The 21,471-nt window shown below is 35.3% G+C and overlaps 1 protein-coding gene across 6 annotated transcripts in view; it reads right to left on the bottom strand.

Annotated features, from left to right (window-relative positions):
- UBR3 (ubiquitin protein ligase E3 component n-recognin 3) overlaps positions 1-21,471 on the bottom strand; it is a 228,265-nt gene that overhangs the window by 138,201 nt on the left and 68,593 nt on the right. For all 6 annotated transcript variants that reach the window (XM_059053502.2, XM_059053505.2, XM_059053506.2 and 3 more), the window contains exons 6-10: positions 17,281-17,347; positions 12,864-12,994; positions 11,499-11,727; positions 4,626-4,805; positions 3,910-4,043 (exon numbers count right to left, since the gene is read on the bottom strand). In XM_059053502.2, the coding sequence (XP_058909485.1) occupies positions 3,910-4,043; positions 4,626-4,805; positions 11,499-11,727; positions 12,864-12,994; positions 17,281-17,347 (741 nt within the window). The remainder of the gene's footprint in view (positions 1-3,909; positions 4,044-4,625; positions 4,806-11,498; positions 11,728-12,863; positions 12,995-17,280; positions 17,348-21,471) is intronic.

Raw genomic sequence — 21,471 nt, 5'->3', positions numbered from 1 at the left:
GAGCATTGGTTCTGAAATCAGATGGATTTGTTTTCAAACGCAAGCTTCCACTTGCAGCTGTGTAAATGTGGGCAAATTATTTAACCTCTGAAAGAAAGGGATGATACTATCTACTTTATAAGAGATGCTATGAAGATTAGATACGAACATAATGTCAGCAATATAATGTAAAGAACAATGGCATAGTGTAGGCTCTCATCAAGAGAACATGTTATCTAGGAACTAGACGCCCCTTTAGCTAAGAAACTACTCTCAGATACTAGCAGAACAATATGAGCTCGTTTTCTCTCTGTTGTCTTCACTTCTTAGATTAAGAAAACCATAACACGTTGCAATCCTGGCCTTCAAAACTGAAAAATAAACTACTGCCTGAAAACAATTTCTCATTATCACATAAACATAGCCCCGGCCTTATAATCCAAAATCATCCTAAACACAGTTGTCAGAATAATCCTCCTAAAATACTGACCTTTTCATATCAATATCGTATCAATCCTCCCTCCTAAATCACCATCTTTTCTGTTGGCTTATATGATGTTGCATTCTTCTGGTTTTTCTCCTCTCCCTCTCTGATGTCTAAATGTTAGTTTTTTCTTCAAGGTCCATTTCTCTTCTCCCCCTATTTGATGTGATCTCATCCCCTAGCAATAAATGCCATTTTTGTTCCCAAGGGTCTAAAATTTATAACCCTAGTCCAGATTTCTCTTTTGAGCACAAAACTTGTATATCCAACTGACTATTCACTATTTCCAGTTGGATGTTTCAGAGGCATCTCAACCTTAACATATCTAAAACTAACTCTGATCTCTCTAAACCTTGTCTATTGATCTTTTTCACCTCTGTAAAATTACCTCCATACATAGTTAACCAAAAGTCTATTTCACTCAACAATAACATATAATCCACCACCAAGGCTTTTGGGTCTACCTTCCTTCCAAATACATCTTCAATATCCAAAATGCACCTTTAATGCACCTTGAATTTCAAACCTGAATTTCCTAGATTATTATCACAGCATCTTAATTGGTCTATTTGCTGCTAGTCATTATGCTCCCACGCTCCCCTCAATCCAGTCTTTCCAGCAAACAGAATGATCTTTTAAATGTAAATGTGATCACATCAAACCTCCATTTTAAAATATTCACTGGCTTGTCCTTAAAATTAAATCTAAGGCTCATTAACATGTTCTGTAAGAATCTGCATTAATAATACAATCCGGGCTTCCCTGGTGGCGCAGTGGTTGAGAGTCCGCCTGCCAATGCAGGGGACACGGGTTCGTGCCTCAGTCTGGGAAGATCCCGCATGCCGCAGAGCGGCTGGGCCCGTGAGCCATGGCCTCTGAGCCTGCGTGTCCAGAGCCTGTGCTCCGCAATGGGAGAGGCCACAACAGTGAGAGGCCTGCATACAGCAAATAATAATAATAATAATAATAATACAATCCCTGCCTATCTCTCCAACTCCATTTTGTTCTGTGGTTCCAGCCACAAACTCCTTAAAATGACCAATCACTTTCCTACTGGAGGTAGGTTATTCCATACTATCTCCCCTATTCCCACCACTAACCCTACTTTTATACTTCATATAGCTGGCTTCTTCATTCTTCAGAAAGGCCTTCCCTGATCCTCAAATGTAACCAGCCTCCACACTCATTACTCTCATAGCAATCTGATATTTTCCTGTAAAACACTTACAAAAGCTTACAAAGTAAACCTGTGTGCTTACTTACTTAATGTCTATCTCTCCTATTAAGACTGATCCATGAGAGCAAAAACCACATCTATTTGGTTTGACACCAAAAACCCGAACATCTAGATAGCATCTGGCATATAACAGCATTCAATAGATACTTTTTTGAATGAATGAACAAATGAATCTCATATTAGATGACAGTTTTTTTGATAAATGCTACAATGGAGATTAAACGAGGTACTATAGAAACAGAGAGTGGAATCATAAATATGAAAGAATTTAAATGAGCAGATTACATATCAACTGAGTCTTATGAGTACAATTTTTGAAGAGCTCACACTAATTGTTCTTCATTCCAGTTAGAAACGCTGCCAAAGTCCTACTGCACATCAAACAAACCAAAATCTCTGACAGTGAGACTCAGGCACATGTATTTTGCAAGCTTCCCAGATGATTCTCATATAAAAGAAGCACTGGACTAAGCAGAAAGAATGAGCTCATTTGTCAAAAAAACGAACTAACTTGAACAAAACCACTGGAATCAAGAAAGGAATTGCATGTGAGGAATGGTAATCAATCCAATGAAGGCATGGAGGTAGAGGGGGTATAGGAGGGTGAATTATGATAAACAAGTTGAGGGCAAATTGTGGAAGGTCTTAAATGCTTCTGTAGGAAATATGGACATTATCCTGTAGACATAAGAACTTGAATGCTTTTTAAGCAAAGGAGAGATAAGCACAGAGCTTAGCAGTAACTTTGGTATTAGGAAAAATTACAGTAGGAAGAATCTAGAGGCAGGAAAACCAGTTAAGAAACAACCCAGATTTTAAAAATATAAAGAAATAAATTAAGACAGAGGAAAGAAGTGGTAGAGAGACATTTCTGGTATGAGAGAAAATTCATGGTATCTGATTATAGCTTGAACACAGCTGGTACAGCAAGGGGAGGTTTCTATATTGGATAACTGCATCATTTAAAACACCATACATAAAATGACATAAAGAACACAGCACAGACGAATGTTTTTAAATAGTTTAGGAACCTGAGAAAATTCATGTACCTAAAAGGAGATCTACATGAATAACCAGAGCTGTTGTAAATTTCAACCTGGCTAGACTGTAACAAAGTTGTGAGGCATCTGCATTTAGAGAAAGCTGGAGTCATGAGAGAAAATAGAAATCCTCGGACACCAAGGGGGGAACGTGGCAGGGGGTGGTGGTGGTGGGATGAACTGGGAGATTGGGATTGACATATATACACTGATATGTATAAAACAGATAACTAATAAGAACCTGCTGTATGAAAAAATAAAATAAAATTAAAAAAAAAAAAGAAAATAGAAATCCACTTAAAGGAACACATACATTTAAAGAATATATGTAAGAGAGTATAATAATAACCCTGTGAGGAAGAGCAGGCTTTGCTGTCCCATTTCTATTTTGTTTCCTTTAGTTTTTTAAAGGAAAAGGAGAAAGATTGAGAAGTTCAAATAGTTTTAAACGAGTTGACCAAGTCACCTAAGTCAAAAGAGGCAGAGCCAAGACCACTATAAAATCTTGTGCAGCATGCTTATTGGTACAGGCTAGCAGGTTGGACTTCATGGGATCCATACAGCAAAATCTTAGTCAAGTCCTTAGTTTAGTAGGGTCAGGAGATAACAAACTGTCCAAGGATTCTGGAGACCCATCAAACGAATACTTTAAAATGCAAACATAAAATATATATTTGTACAGAAAGACATAAATGCATGCAATTATAAGCGAGCATTTCTTAACCAATTATAAGAATTTATGTTGTTGCTATGTACCCTTAGGTTCTTTTTACAAACAACTGTAAGTTGTATGAAATGTATACTGATTTTGTGCTTGGAATCTTAAAAGTGTAAACTTTATTGAGGACTATCCACATCCCTTGAGAGACAAGAAACATTAGGCAACTAACTGATAATGGGTAAAATGAAACAATAAAGATGAATGTGGAGACTTATAAAGCTCCAAAGACTATTCACAATAAGGGAAGGCTGGAATGGTATGATAACTCATTTATATAAATGAATTCTAACCTGCCTAACAATTAACTGTCTCAGGTCAACTTTCACAAAGGTGAATTCAGAGTTAAACACTGCATATTATTACACACAAGTAAACAAATCAATGTTTTCACAAATAATTTTCTTAAATAATTATTTTAAAGGTAAACACAGAAATTAACAAAACATACCCTAACTTTACAATGTGATAAGAGTCCCCACATTGGCTGTGCACAGGCCTCAAGTTCAGCAGCAAAGGCAGCATAGTAGGTCTGAGATTCAAATTCCACATGCTCATTTAGTTCTCGCTTATTTAAGTTCATACCTTGCAAAAATTAAAACAGATATAAACCTTGCCAAATGGAAATAAACACCCATATTAAAAATCAAGTAAAATAATTCCTAGTACCAAACACATTTTAATGCACACAAATGGCATAATGACACAATATATATAGAAATTAACAAATTATTAAAAATAAAATAATCTGGTCCTTTTGGAATTCTTTATAAATTACGTTTTCTTAGAAACATTTTGTGAACTGTCTCTTATATGATATAATTGAATATATTAAATAAAGTCAAAACTATTTTAATTGATGCCAGTTGAAATTTTATGAAAGTATTATGAGTCTTTCTTGGAGAATAGATTAGAAATTTCTAGATTAATGCTTTCAAATGCTTTTAAAAATTACACTCCTATTTCCTATATAACAGTTAGACCTTCATAACTGTTATGTTTTCATGAACACTTTATCAAAATACTTACAAATATCAATTAATTAAAATGAGACATTTCATATGTAACTGAATGATGTGCTATTATCTTTTAATTAATGTTTTTGACAGTTTAACATTAGGCATTTTGTAAACTAAAAAAAATTAAGAAAAAATCTGAAATTGATACCTTGAAAGAAAGATACAAAGTTCATCCATGTCACTAACAAACCATGGTCCTCCAAAAATCTCTTAGCCACACTTTGATGAGAAAGGATATTAATAAAATCACTGACAAGAGGCCAATAAGTGTTATTCTTCAGTAATGCTTCTCCACAATTCACTACCACATGTAAACTATTTTCTTCATCTAAAATAGACACACACACACAAAAAAATTAGTTTAAAAAAATAGTTTTACCAATGATACAGATTATACATTTTAGAATCAGAGTCACCTAAATTCAAACCACAGCCTGCCATTTAATAACTATATGGATTTAGGTATATTACATAGCTCTGAATCAATTTCCTCATCTGTAAAGCAGAAAAAGACACATATCTTAAGGGAATTAAATGAAATGTTAACATAACACTTAGCACATCATTATAGTAATTATTACCACATGTCTAACATATTACATGATATTATGTTAGTTACATGTTTATAAAACCTTATTATTTTCTTGATTTTAATGATATAATGCAATATTTTCAGTTCTAATCAATAAAATGTTTTTAATCCCTAGATTAATCTCATTCTATCTTTTCAATCAAATCTGTATGACATAAACAATATATATTTAATTGCTTTCCTCTATTCAAAGGACATGTAAAAACCATTTTTAACACAGTATTTCAAAAATGAAACAAAAAAACACACATAAATCTCTTAAGCTTTAAAAAAAAAATCCTCGAAGTTTAAATACATTGCTGGAAGGAGGAGATGGGGAGGATTAGGTTTGTACAAAAACTTTACTATTAGAAGTTATAGCATGTATGCATTAGCTCTCTTGACCTATTCCAGCTTAACTGATTCACTGGACAAACAAGCCCACATTCCCACTGTAAAACACACTAATACCCATAATACACAGAATGCTCAAAGCTTGTAGCCTATTCCCTAGTACATAAAACCTCAGGGTATAGGCTTATCCAGAGTCTGTTTTTGCTTCTGTTCATACTAATTGTTCTTTTTACTATAATTATAAAATTTAAGTTACAAATACATAATCTGATAAAATATGAATGCATAAATAGAGGTATAACAAAAACTGGATCATAAACTTTTGAAAGACAATAAAAGTGCCTAAGAAAATCTTGGAGGAGAAAAATCACAAAAGTCTAGAAGGATTTTACACTCAGATTGCTTCATGAAAATCTTTATGTTCTTACTCTACTTTAAAGAAACTGAAAATGAAAATCACAGATGCTGCTTTACAGATGTGGTACATACAAGAAGGACGAGGGAGAACTCCAGTAAAGAAAACCATACCTTACAACTGCTTTGCCCAAAACTAAAAGGTTGGAAAACAAACATACATTCCTGTGGTTTAAGTTAAAATCCACTGTTTAAGATACGTATGTATCACTTTTTAACAATGCCTCACTTTAACCAACTTTTCAAATAACCACCTCGTAGTCAAACTCATCAGTGAAAAGGGTTTCTACTGCACTTCTTATTTCCATAAATTAAATTTAGGTTTCAGCCCAAGAAATTACTTTACCCAACTCAAATTTAACAAGACATAAGAACAGGACCCACAACAGGATGAGAGAGGGTATAACTGAATGAGGAAGTGGGGGTAAGGGAGCTTTTATAAATTACCCACACCTGAGATTCAGAAACGCCCTCTCTGACAACTACTGCCACTGTGGGTTGGTGAGCAGCTGATACTGATGGGACAGTGCCTAGGGATGCTGGGATTTTTTAATTTTTTAAAACATTGAGAATCACTGTTCTATTTAATTGAAATCAGAGAATGAATAAGCAGAATATAATTAATCAAAATCACTATTTTCCTAACACTGCTTTAACTACTACTGTTCTTGCAAAAAATACCTTGGAATCTTTTATGAAATAAAATGATTACAACTTCTATTTTTATCCAACTGATACTTTTCCAAATATAGATACAGAGAGAGCAATGATTCAGTGTTAAATGATATTCACTCATCAACAAATATTTACTCAGCTCCTACTGAGGGTCAGGTAATCTAGTAAGCTTTGAAAACAAAGTGGTAAATAAATCAAGATTTATACATTCTCTCTCTCCACTGAGGTTAATATCTAAGAAGACGGAATGTGGTAAGGTCTGTAATAGGAAAAGTACAAGAAGTCATAAGAACAAATAAAGCTGGTCTACAATTTAGGAAAAGAGTTTCCTGAGGAAGTGATATTTAACTGAGATTTGCAGAATGAAGCAGAAATTGGGATTAACCAAATAAACTAGAGATGGAGAGGAAATGGTGTTCTAAGTAGAGGAAGCAGTATAAAAAAGGATGGAATTACTGGGACAAAGAATGCAGAGAATAGGTGGCAAAAATGAGTCTAGATGGCCTCATAAATCAGCTTCAGGAGTTTGCAGTTCATGTGAAGAGAATGGCTAGCCACAGAGGGGGTTTTCAGAGAGAGGACATGACTAGATGTTTAGTGTGGAGACTGACTATATAGGAGGGTGCTGATGACTAGTAGAAGAAGGCCTAGAGATGGCAATGGCTTGAACTATGGTGTTGGCATGAAGATGCAGAGATGAAAAGAATTGGCTATTCTTTGGGCTTCCCTGGTGGCGGAGGGCTTGAGAGTCAGCCTGCCGATGCAGGGAACACGGGTTCATGCCCCGGTCTGGGAGGATCCCACATGCTGCGGAGTGGCTGGGCCCGTGAGCCATGGCCACTGAGCCTGCGCGTCCAGAGCCTGTACTCCGCAACGGGAGAGGCCACAGCAGTGAGAGGCCCGTGTACCACAAAAAAAAAAAAAAAAAAAAAAAAAGAATTGGCTATTCTAAGATATTCAGAAGGATTTAAATGACAGACCTGGTGATGCTCACTATTTCTACAAAGAGTAAGAAGTCAAAAATGACTCCTAGGTTTTTAGGTTGGGCAACTCTGTAGATGGTTATAGTGGTACCAACACAGCAACTTGAGTGCTAATACACACATACATATATACACATACACACACATGCACAAATGTAATAGAAAAGAAGCAGGCTTGATAGAGACAGAATGGGTTTTTGGTGTTGACACTGTGTGTCTGAGGTGCCTGTAGACATCCAAAGGATACAGTTTAATAAACAACTTGATATGCAGGACAGAAGATCAATCTGGCATTATTAGCAACTACAGACATTCCTATAGTTATGCAACACACGGTTTGGTTTTGTTTTTTTAAAACTTGATTCCTTCTTTTTTTTTTAAGTTAACCATTTTTTCTTTAATTTATTTATTTTTGCTATGTTGGGTCTTTGTTGCTGCGTGGGCTTTCTCTGGTTGCAGTGAGCGGGGGCTACTCTTCGTTGCGGTGCACAGGCTTCTCATTGCAGTGGCTTCTCTTGCTGCAGAGCATGGGCTCTAGGTGTGCAGGCTTCAGTAGTTGTGGCACAAGGGCTCGGCAATTGTGGCTCACGGGCTCTAGTGCGCAGGCTCAGTAGTTGTGGTGCACGGGCTCAGTTGCTCCGCGGCATGTCGGATCTTCCCTGACCAGGGTTTGAACCCGTGTCCCCTGCATTGGCAAGCAGACTCTTAACCACTGCGCCACCAGGGAAGTCCCACAACACATGGTTTTAAGTTCCATTTTAAACAGACAGTTGCATAAGACAAACTGTAAAATTTCAGGGATATGGAAAGTTATGAGTTATACTTGGAATCACAAAGTAGTATGGTGCAGAAATGAATACAACGAAGTAGAAGTATAAGGAAGGGAGCACGTACTACTAGAGGCTTTTTCCCATTAATCTTCAGCTATTGCTGTGGCCATGTGAATTCTCATTGTATCAGCTCCTACATTTACTAACAGTGTAGACAAATTTTCAAATATTGTCTAATGACAATGTATACAAAGGCTAGATAGGGGCTATTACAAAGTAAGAAGTATAAAGAACTTGTGTAATATCTGTAGCTACTTCAATATATTTAAAGCTCATTCCAATACTCTTCATGTAAAAACAGGGAAAACATATGGTGCTTTCAGAAAACCAGTAAGTATGTAACATGAAATGTTATGCTACTTTTGAAAGAGGAAAAAAAACAGCATAGGAGCTAAAGATAGTTTTAGACTTGGCTTAGAAATAATGTAATTTATTGCTAGAAAAAATACATTTATATTTAAAGATCTTAGCAATGCTACTTATAGCTATTTAGCTTTTGGAAAATTCAATTTGTGTAAGAATTTCCAGGACAGACTAACTGCATTAGAAGTATGTGTAGAAAGCAACTAAGACCATGTAATACGATTTCAGGAAATATGGGAAAAGTGAGAAACACAGAGACAGCAAGACCAAGTGCCAAGAAACACCAACACTGATAGAACAAGTAGAAAATAGTTTCATACCACACAAAGAACAGAGAATCAACAGTTTAAAATGATAATGAAAATCAAGCAAGATAAGGTCCAAAGTGTTGCCACTGGCTTCCTTATCATGTAAGTCATAGAAAGGGTGACCATATAATTTATCATATAAACAGGGACACTTTTGAGAGTAAAAAGGACTGTATGAAAAAATGATATCAAAATAACAGGCATAACTTGGAGCTGTTCTGGGGAAAGTAGGACATGTGGCTACTGGAGTCATGGACAATTTTGGAGACAGCAATAGAATGAAAGAAGCAGACACTAGATTGAGGTGAGTTAATGAGTGACTAGAAGATAAGGAAATGAACATAAAAACTCTCTCAGGAAAGATGCCTACAGAAAAAAGTGGGAGGCAGACTCATATACATCTTCCTCCCAAACATTCTCCTCTGAAATGCAAACCATAAAATAAGCATAGCTAAACCACTTAGTCAAGAAAATAGACTCAAGATTCTTTTCAAAAGAGTAGATACTTCTAATTTTTTTAAGTTTTCCAGTTTATAAATTAAAAATACTACACTTGTGAAAAGTCCTTTTCTAATTATATAATTCTACACATAAGAATATCACTGATATAGCTGAATGATGATAGACACTATTTCAAAAAAGGGAAGAGAAAGTAATATATGCAGCTAAATCACTAAGAAAGAAAAGGTCATCCTACACAAAGACAGAAAAAGTACAATACAAAGCAGCTTTTAATTTTTCTTTTAAAAAGGTAAAGAGGTATACTGTTCAATGTAAATAATGTATTATTCTCCCACTATACATACAAGGGGAAGGCAGAGTTACGCATGGGTCAGAGTATGGGTTAGACACCTAGCTTTACCACTTACAGCTATAAAACCATAGATCACTGACTTTTCAATTTCCTAAACCACAAATGCCTCATCTATAAAATGGAAAAAACAATATCTACTCCCCAGAATTACTGATAAATTAGATAATACATATAAAGTACTGAAAAAAAAAAAGCATGGTATACAGTAAGTGCTCGAAAGATGGTAGCCATCATCATTATTAGCAAGCTATTATTATATATAAAGCATCATGCCCTGCACTGAGCCCTATATAAATTTTCAGGCTATGGTACTGCATCTGAGAATAGGCAGACTATCAGTATAAAGAGAAAATAGGAGCTGATATGCAAAAGGAGACAACAGTAGAAGGCAAGTCTCAAGTATAAGATCTCGCATCCACAGAGAATGGAAAGGTCCTAAAATTTAATTTGAGGCATTATTTGATGTTACTTTTAAGTTTAGCTCCAAGTGCCAACAAGTGAAGACACAGTCCTATTAATGTTGGCCTGGATGTACTGTGGCTAAGAACAAAGATTCTGACATCAGGAGATATAAAGTCCTTCTTGGCTCTGTCATCTACTAACTATATAATCTACAGCAAATGACTTAATTTCTCTAAACTTCAATTTACGCATCTTTAAAGTGGAAATAATAATAACGCCAATCTAGAGAGTTGTTCAGAAGCTTAATTGAGACAACATATAAATAGTATTAACACAGCACCTAGTACATAGCAAATACTCAAATAATATAAATTATTACAAGGAGGTGAAGTCAAGATGAAAGACCACAAAGAAATAAGAATGGGAGGAATTCCCAGAAATGTTATGGCAATTTGAGGAGGCATGAAGGAAGAAAATTAAAGATCACACTAAAGGAACGTATAAAAGGCAAGATTTATTCCAACTTTTAAATTATAAAAGTATATGCATATAAAATGTCTAAGGCTGACAGTAACAAATTCATGATTAAAAAAACAGAAACAGGGCTTCCCTGGAGGTTCAGTGGTTGAGAATCTGCCTGCTAATGCAGGGGACATGGGTTCGAGCCCTGGTCTGGAAGGATCCCACATGCCGCAGAGCAACTGGGCCCGTGAGCCGCAACTACTGAGCCTGTGCGTCTGGAGCCTGTGCTCCGCAACAAGAGAGGCCACAATAGTGAGAGGCCTGCGCACCGCGATGAAGAGTTGCCTCCCCTTGCCACAACTGGAGAAAGCCCTCGCACAGAAACGAAGACCCAACACAGCAAAAATAAATTAATTAATAAAACTCCTACCCCCAACATCTTCTTAAAAAAAAAAAAAATCTAATTAACAGAAAATGGTTAAATAATGGTAAGGTTAGATGATATTACTACCTGCAATCATGAAAGAACATGTTCTTGATGTGTATACTTGATAGCATATTTTAAAGTACATATTTGCATCTATAAATATACTCACATCACACAAAAAGACAGAAAAGAAATACCCCAAAATATTTGTTAATATTAAGTTATTTGTGAATAACAAAACTATAGGTGATTTTAAAGTTTTTCTTTAAATTTTGCTGAAATTTTTCAAAATTTTTCTTTAACAAACATGTATTATTTTATAATATTTTTAAAAGCTATTTTTAAGCATAAAGGAAGTTTTTAAGATTAGCTATACAAAGTATACTTATAAAACTATTGAAAATAATTCTGAGTTTACCTTGTAGCTCACTTTTAATAAGGCAACTTTCCATCATGTATAACAGCACAGTGACCATAATATCCAGCAGTTGACATTCTTCTGTTACCTGTCTGGCTAGCTCCTCATTGCTGAACAACTGAACACTAATATGCACAATTCTGTTAGACATTGTGTCTGATTCATGACTTTTCTTCAGTGTTTTCATAATGAAAGCATAATGCTGAACAAAAGTTTTTGTAAAAGCAACCTGTAAAATGTTTTAAATAGGAAGAAAAAGAACACAGTTTAAGTTTTACAACACATTTTCCAGCATATGATACTAGCATTTTTATGCTATGATTAGCTTGTGATGATATCCAAGATAACTGGAAAAATAATTTCAGTGATGATGGTAGTCTTACATTTGTCCTTTTTTGGAAAATTAGCAAAATACTTTGATGGTTAAAAAAATGTTCAATATGCATTTTAAATTATTAAAGTTTTAAAGCAATTACAAAGATAGTCTAAAAATACAAATCTTCACTTTGCTCACAAATATATCAATTCACTAATGTCAAAGTATGTGTCTTTGTCCTGTGCTACCAACTTTAACAACAAAATCTAAAGCCTCACCTGAAAACCATCACAGAGTTGTTTATATAACTAAACAATAAGTGAGTCAACATGACTACTCCGAAAAAAATAATATCTTTTCCTATTTGATCTGAAAGCCAACCACTATTCTGACTAAATATTCTCTTCTGTATACCATATACACTTCCTCTATTGTTTTCTTTAGCAGGTATAAAGACACAAAACAACAGCATTATTAAAGTGTCACTCCTAAAGAGGCTTTACTACCTAAACCATAAGAACTATAGCATGATTTATTGTCTTTTCACACTAGGTTGTGTAACTTTGCCATAACCATATGGTAGTAACAGGTGAGTCCACACCCTCTCAAACTAGAGACTTCACCTATGTACATGTGTACATGAGTCGATACCATTGTGTCTTTAACAGTTATGGCCAGCAGCTACAAACTCCATGCTTTTCCCATGCCTAACCATACAATCTAAATTCAGTTGCCCCCATTAAACATTCTCATAGCACCTTGTACCTTTCTCCGTTAGAAAACTTACTACAATTTGTAACTACATATTTATCTGTGCAACTGTGTTTTTGTTTGTCCCCCAGCAATCCCTTTGGACCAAGTTTCATGCACAAAGGCAACCCTTAGGAATCCTGCTCTGTATTGGTGCTTTGACTCAGATCTACAATACTGTGCTTTTTGTGCAGGCCCTCTTTTGGCAACAGAGCTGAGAAATATATCAAAAAGATTCAGCAATGAAAAGGCAAAGAAAGAGGAGCAAAGTTCAGAAAGGAAGGAAAGAATGTAGATACCTTATACTCTTGATCTGGAAGCATGTTGAGTAAGAAAGTCACCATCTTCTGGGGAAATTCATACTTTATAGTCCAAAACAATAGTTCTTCTAAGAAACTTTTATGTTTCAAAACATCCATTATGGACTGATCTACATAAGAAAAATAAAATTTATCACCCTAATGATTTAAGTTGCTCATCTCACTAAACCTTACTACAATTAATAACCCATCAACCTCAAACATCTGAACGTACCTAAAAATTAAGGCTATCCTTTCAATAATTCAAATGATAATGCTAACAATATCAAGCTAAATTTCTATAATGTCCACAGTATATAAATAATAAAATACTTAATCCTTATAATTTAATATAAAGCAGTTACTAGAAAAATAATTACTTGCCCTTAAACATAAGCCATTTATCTAAAATTTCTACTATGATTTAAAATAATTATCTTACAAGAACAATATTCATGGCACTTAATTTAAAATAGTAATAATTTTAACCTAAAAACATACTATTAAGGACATAAACTCCAAAGTTATCTAAATTTTTTATTTTTGAAAAATATCTTTATGGATGAATAATTTATTTCTCTAAAATTATCCTTCATAAATGAAATATTAACTTCACTAGAGAAGATAATCACTACTGCATTGCTTACTCTAGTATACAGAAGCATTTATTTTCTTCTGGTAGGAACAAACCAGGAAACACATAGAACATTAGATATGCTTACTTGCACTGGACTCAAGATGCCCTCTTCATGCATAGAGGAAACAGGAAATGCATGCCCCTTTTGAATAAAGGTATTCAAAGGGGGAAATAAAATTATTTACTGGAAAGTCTATTTTCTAAAGCCAAGTGCCACTCCTTGAGGGTTAGGCTGTCTCTTGCTTATCTCTACCTCCTTGCCATGCTTAATCAACAGAAAGGTCTCAACTGGTATATGATGAATTGAAATTTTTTAAATTTTTATTTTACATTGGAGTATAATTGATTAAGAATTTTGTGTTAGTTTCAAGGTGTACAGCAAAGTGTGAACTGAATATTTTTAACACTTTGTCTATCTCTTTCTCTCACTTTCTCTAATTTTTTTCCCCTCAAAATGAACTAGCAAATTCTATTAATCTTTATTGGAGCAAATTATCTTGGGATACTGCTCTGGATCATCAGCTCTGTATAAAGGCATCGAGAAGATAAGGGCATCAAGTGTCAACTATGAATGGACTGTTTCAGTGACAGTGCTTAAGCAGAGACTAGAGTTAGATGAGAGATTTGAAAAACCAGTATCACATGAACCAAAATACTCAGGTACAGCCCTAACTGCATCACAATTGAAGTAGTCTTGCAGGGTAACCCTGCAGAGTTTTTACAATTAACCTTACCCCAATCCTACCCCAGTGTCACAGTTCTTCTATTACTGAGTAATGTGTTCATATCACATTTCCTCAGGTAATGGGTCTAAATGAGTAACAACTCAGTATTTAATCACTCTCTTGATTCTTTTGTAAAACACTGAGTTTAATAAGACTTGAATCAGATATTAAAGTTAGATGTAACTTTAACCTGTGTTCGATTAATAATTAATAACCCATTATTTTCAGAATAATAATTTCATTAATCTAGAGACACTACGATTCAGATTACAGAGAGACCAAAGTATCTGCTAATCCCCTACCTAACTCCCTTTCAGTGGTGTCTTTAGTATAAGCTGTATGTAGTAGGAGTAAAAGTATAAATACAATTACACTACACATCCCTTTATTGGAAACAATGATTCTTTATTTTCCAAATCTCAGAATTTTCTACTTGTAAAACAGAAATCTCTTCCTCTTGAAATAGATCATTCCCAGTATATGGCAATCATTTAAAAAGAGACATAAACCAGTCCTGCAAGAAATGAGGTAAAATATATTCAAAGGCACAAGCTGACAGATTCAAAGCCAAAAAAGTAATAAAATTTGGGACCAAATGAATCAGGGGGCAGGAATATAAGGATTACAATTAAAAATTAGAATATAATCCACAGCAAACATTGCTGAAGCCAATTTAATTCTCAAAATTCACTTGGTAGTAACATGACTGAAAATTTCACAGACTACCAAAAAAATAAAGCCCTCACAGAGAAGTGCTTCTGAAAATAGTTACAAAGTTGAACAAAACTACCAGTATTTATCCTAAAATTCAGTTATAACTCTCTGCAAGCTTGTATTAGCCAAAGAAAAGCCTGAAGCTACCATAATTATTATATGTCAAGCATTAAAAAAGAAAGATACATTAACTTTGTTTTAAATAAATAAAACAATCTGAACACACCAGAAAAGCTATGGTTTCTACTAAAATGCTGCAGTTATGCTGAAAATAGCTGCAGTTATGTACAATCCAATTTTTCTAACTTCAGACATTAAAAAAAAGGGAGAAAAACCCACAATGTCTTCACTGTTATTCTTAAAATAAATGATATCAGTTTTCCAAGATATTTAAAGCATGTGTTATGTGTTTTATGTGTTATGTTATGGAAATGTGGTTAGAAATACTTCCATTAGTTACATATGATTATTTGCCTTTAAAATCTTGATTAAACTGTCATGACCTTTACAACGCCTAAACAACTCAAACCAAATTGTAAAAAGAGATTTTTGAAGAATCAGTATGTGGTACAAATGCATGATAGCATTTAATTTAGACATAGAGTCCAGCCTCTGCAACTCACGAGCTCAATAATCTTGGCCATGTTAGCTGAAGCCCTCTAGGCCTAGGCTTTTCGTCCTTAAAATTGCGGTTTTGAGAATAGGCAGTGATGTGTTTGTTAGCACAGTGCCTCTCCTCTTGCCTATCCTTACATGTTTTATTTTCAGCTCACTTTCAAACTGTTGAATCAAATTCTTACAAAAACTAAACCACTTCCTGGACTTCAGACATTTTCAAAAGCAACAATCACTTTTTGAAAACAGAGCTTCTACTAATTCAAAAAGCCTCACTTTCAACTTTTTCAAAAAACCACTTCTTCCACGTACATACGTAAACCAAACATGATAACTGATCAAGTCTTAAATCTCTATACCACTTCTTACCAGTAGAGGAAGAGAAAACAATCAATCTCAAATGCAAAAAAATTCATATAATAGAAAATCAACTTCAACATAAAGTCTGCATAAAAAGTAACTTCAGCCAGAGTTTGACCAGGCTGAAGGAAAACAATGACTTCTTACGCCATAACAGGTGTTTTCTGAACATCCCTGAAGCTTAAACTCAAGTATATGCCTAACAATCTCCTCCAACTCAGATGTGTCTCAAGGATGCAGGTAAACACATGGACAACTCTGGTAAGTCAAGGGGCCAGTTAGCCATATGGATTTCTAATTTCTTTCAGGCATTACAGGTTCTCTGCTGGGCCACAAAGAAAGGGAAAATGCGCATGTTGGCCAGCAAATCAAATTTCATGCCCTTTGCTAACAGTCTGTAAGTTAAAGGCAACAACATGAGTAACTAAGTACAGACTTACAAAATGAGCCTTAACGGAAACTGCCTGCTTGCTCCACCTACCAAGCAGTCCTAAACTTTCCACAAGACACACTTAGCACCAGAAGTAAGAATCTTTTCATCAAAATAATATTTTAACCTCTGGAGACTTTCTAACAGACCACACTAACCCAGAAAATAGACTATGTTAAGATTTGGAAATCCATGGCAAAAATGCAGAGCACAGGCTGCCAACTAATAACAAGTACTCTATAAAAGCTTTTAGGGAGGGTCAAGAAAATATAGTGATAAAGCATTTAAACTCCGGGATTTGAATTAAGGACCTACTTCTCATTAGCTGTTAAACCTAACATGCCTCCATTTCCTCATTCATAAAATAGTAATAATAATAAAACCCGCTTCATATGGTTACTTGGAGAATTAAATGACACAATGCATGTGATGTGATTAGCACTATGTCTAGCATATATAAAAAGTTCAATAAATATTACTTATTACTAATCTATTCCCTCACTACAGGCATATCTACTTCTTCCTTTGCAACAATATGTATTGAGTCCTTTCTGAGCCCTTAATATGTGGTAAGTGCCATTCATTCTCATTCTCACTCTCTTTCACTCTTGTTACTTTTTCTCACACACACCCCCAAAATCTCCCTCTTGCTCATCCTTTAAATCAAATTAAAGCTTTACACCAAATATGCTGTATCCAAATCAAAGATTCAATAAAGAGACTATTTTTCTGGCTCAAATATGATGTTGCTCATTTTATAAAGAAAACAAATGAACAAAATCCTAATAAGGGTTTTACTTGCTTTCGAGGTCCCCCACAATCACGCTCTAGCAACACTTTCTCCATATTAGACAAATCTAATAACATTACTCTCCCTTCAAGTGCTCTTAATGATTAAGCATTTTTTTATACAAGGAAAAAACAAAATATAAATACCTTTGGTGTTACTGCTTAGTTTGACCCTCTTTCTCTTGCCCAGACCTTGACTCCCATCCTGATCCTCCTGGAGAAAAACAAAATTAGCATTATCTATAGTCCTATTCATGAATTTATATATTTTATGTAAATATAAATATGCTTATAAATTATGTTAAATATAAAATATAGGCATGCTTACATATTATTAACCAACAATTTTATGTATTTGCTGTCATAAAATATATTTTAATGCTGCTAACTTTCAATTGAAAATTAAATTTAAAATTAGCATTATAATTAAAATATATCATGAAAATCCTTAGGATTAAAATATAAGAGTTCTTAAACTTAATCTGTGCTTCTAATGAAAGACTCTTTAAATACCCCAAAATGCCAAAATAAAAATTTTCCTAACTTTATAAATATAATATCAAAGAAGCTAAAGGCGAGGAGGGAGCAGATTAGCACAGGAAGGAAGGGCAGAAGGAGAAGAGGGTTAAAACAATGAATAGAGAGGAAAGACTTTGAAGAGTCTAACACAAACAAAATGAGTTCAAGAGATCAAGTGCTGAAAAATAAGCATAGCAAATTAGAAGCCGGAGTTGACAGTCAAAAAATAATAATTAAAACAAATTAAAATGTGCTTCGAAAAAAAATCCAAGAAGAAAATACATGCATTTCTGCTCACATGTGATATATCCATTCCTGAAAAAAACCTCACATTAAAAACAACAAGGCAGACTTCCCTGGTGGTGCAGTGGTTAAGAATTTGCCTGCCAATGCACGGGACACGGGTTTGAGCCATGTCCAGGAAGATCCCACATGCTGTGGAGCAACTAAGCCCACAAGCCACAACTACTGAGCCTGCGTGCCACACTACTGAAGTCTGCACACCTAGAGCCCATGCTCCACAACGAGAAGCCACCGCAATGAGAAGCCTGTGTACCACAACGAAGAGTAGCCCCCACTCGCTGCAACTAGAGAAAGGCCGCACACAACAACGTAGACCCAAAGCAACCAAAAATTAATTAATTAATATAAAAGAGAGAACATGGAAATACAGAAAACACTTTAAAGATGTTTAAAAAAAAAAAAAAAGCTGGGTCTTCCTTGGTGGCGCAGTGGTTAAGAATCCTCCTGCCAATGCAGGAGACACAGGTTCAAGCCCTGGTCCGGGAAGATCCCACATGCCATGGAGCAACTAAGCCCATGTGCCACAACTACTGAGCCTGCCCTCTAAAGCCCATGACCTACAACTACTGAGCCTGTGTGCCACAACTACTGAAGCCCACGTGCCTAGAGCCCATGCTCTGCAACGAGAAGCCACTACAATGAGAAGCCTGCACACCGCAATGAATAGTAGCCCCTGCTCGCCTCAACTAGAGAAAGCCCACGCACGGCAACGAAGACCCAACAACAGCCAAAAATAAATAAATAAAATAAAATAAATTTTTAATTAAAAAAAAAAGGCTTATAGGAAATAAAAGGGTGAGGGGCTGACTACTCACAACCTATTTTGTAATCTAGAAAGTCTGTAACCAAAGAAGTAACAGAAGCAATAATCAGTACCTGGTGAGATCATTTGGATGCCCAGGCAAACATCTTGGAGTGATTTGAGGCTGTCTCAGGGGATGTTAACAACCTACCACAACAAAAAAGTGGGAAGCTAGCTAGCTGAGACAACACAGAGGGAAGAGGAGCAGAGGAAGCAGCCTGCTACTAGAGAAACCAACAGTGAGGCTAGTGATGTGCCTCTTAGGGAGGGAGCCATGCGTGCAGATACTCTTTTCTGATTTCCTTTGAATGTTGCTAAAAAGGTTCCTGCTGCCTTCACAGTTCAGGGTTTCTTCCCCTCCAGCTAAAGGATATGATTCTATCCCACTATCCCAGCTCTTCTGAGCTAGGAAAGATTGCATAGGAATCCAAAACTTCCATGTTATACTGACACCTTTTTCCTATATTTCCAAACATATATGAGCCAACTGGTATTATAAAGACATGTGGTAGCATTTTGGCACACAGTCTGTTGTGCTAACCAATTATGTTGGTGGCAGGTTAGAAGCATGGTACAAATTCCCAGACACTTGCTCAATTAAATCAAATCTCCAAAGCAGAAAAGCCTCGGCTTTAAGCTGCTGCTCTGCCCACTGGTGTAGGTAGTCTCCTTGGCCTGCGTACCACAGACTTAACTCCAGGTTTCTGCCAAGTCCAGCATCAGTCCTCAGGACCAGTCTGGGGTTACCCAAAGACACTACTTAGCTCAGTCATTCAGCATTTACTTAAGCACTTCAATACGGTCTCCCTGTTAATTCCTACCAAAGCCAGGCCTCTATGGTCTACCTGGCAGTAATACTGACAGTCAAACTACACTCTCCTCTTCCTCTGCCACCCTCACCTTGCCCTTAGAGAAACTCAACCAGTATGAAATTTGGAGCCATAAAAGACAGACATAAGAATGTAAAACTATGCCACAGGTCCCAGAAGGTTCTAAAATTTGAGATTTTAGCTACCAGCCATTTATGAAACTGCTCTCCCAGCCCTGAGAGAAAAGAAAAAAAAAAAGAAAAACTTTTAATGTTATATTCCAGGTTAGAATTACTTCATAATTTCAAATACAAACTTCCTATGAAAAGAGTATCCTTGTTCAAGCAATAGTCATGGCAATACGAAGTTTTATAAATTTCCCAACCTTACACTTTAAAGGACAAGCAAAATTAGCCAAGCAAAGGAAAGGAAAGTCATTCCAAGAAGACACCATGAATAAAGGCACAATGACAAAAGTCTAGAAACAAAGATCAGCTTGACATCATCACAGATATCAAGCTCAGCTAGGAAGGGAGTTTATCTCCATCTAAACTGGTGGGAAAATGTGTACTCTTGTACATTGCTTGAGAGAGTATATAATAAAACTATTGTCCTGAATGGCAATTTGTCAATACACATGTCAAAAGTCGTTAAAGTATATCTATCACTGGAACAGAAATTCCAGTTCTAGGAATTTATACTGAAGAAATAATCAGACAAGTGAATAGGGACTATATGCACAGATACTCATCACAATGTTATTTATAATAGAAAAAAAAACTTTGGTTTCCAACAGCAGAGCAGGGGATTAGGTAAATAAATTATATCACACATATATCCTATGAAGGAAAACAATACTAGAGCTCTATATTCACTGTGACCAGATAGATGTTCAAAAACTATTACTATAAATGAGAAAAAAAAAGGCATGCTATGAAGAATAGCATATGGAGTATGAAACCATTTAAGTACTGATAATACACACCAAAAAAATCTCTTAAAATATACCCCTTGCTACAGTTGTTCAAAATTACCATTAGTAAGAACAGCAGGTTACAGAACAGCATATATAGCATGGAGCCATTAAAATATACTATATATAAAATCTGTTAGAATATATTTGTTTACAGTAAGTCACCTCTTAGTGATAGAGTAATAGGCATTTCGTCATCTTTTGGCTAATATTAATTTTCTATTTATTCAACGATGACAATGAGTTATAGCTTTAAGCTAATAAATATGTTTTTAATACTTATTCTGATTGCCAATCCTAACTACAACAATCTGCTCAAGATAATGGATTACTGTGTTATCTATTACAAGTCCCATTTTTTTTTATTTTGAGAAAGAACAAAACTTTTAACAAACAGGAATAACTTCCAGTGGTGGGATATTCAGGCATTAAGGAAGATGAAAACAATTCCGTTATCATGACAAGACCCCACCCACCCCAAATTCATGATAGGGAGTTATAGTTCTTTCCCATTTATCCATGAGAAAACAGTACAGAACCCTGGGAGAAAATGATGGTCCAGCGGACAAAAGAGGAAATAAATAACCTCAACCCAGACAGCATTTGTACAGCCCTCAGAAACACCTTCCAAACCTTAACTAGTTCCTGGGCACAGAAGTAGACAATATTGCTATGCATGTTTCAGGCATAAAATACATACACAAGTCCAAAATGAGAGAAGGACCCCCCCCAAAAAAATCAGATTCAAACTCCTACCCTGCAAAATTTACAGATGGTTTTCAACCCAAATTAACCTTTCTTTCTTTCTTTGATGAATTTACTGGACAGATGAAAAAAAAAATGTGAGCTCCATAAAAAGAAGTCAAGTAAATTCACAGCTGGTTAAAACAATACTCAGAAAATGTTAATACAGAATACACAAAGCTAAAAGG

Source organism: Kogia breviceps, chromosome 2 (assembly GCF_026419965.1).
Source record: "Kogia breviceps isolate mKogBre1 chromosome 2, mKogBre1 haplotype 1, whole genome shotgun sequence".
NCBI lineage: Eukaryota > Metazoa > Chordata > Mammalia > Artiodactyla > Physeteridae > Kogia > Kogia breviceps.
Note: the sequence above shows the minus strand (reverse complement) of the source record. Positions and strands in the feature narration are given on the sequence as shown.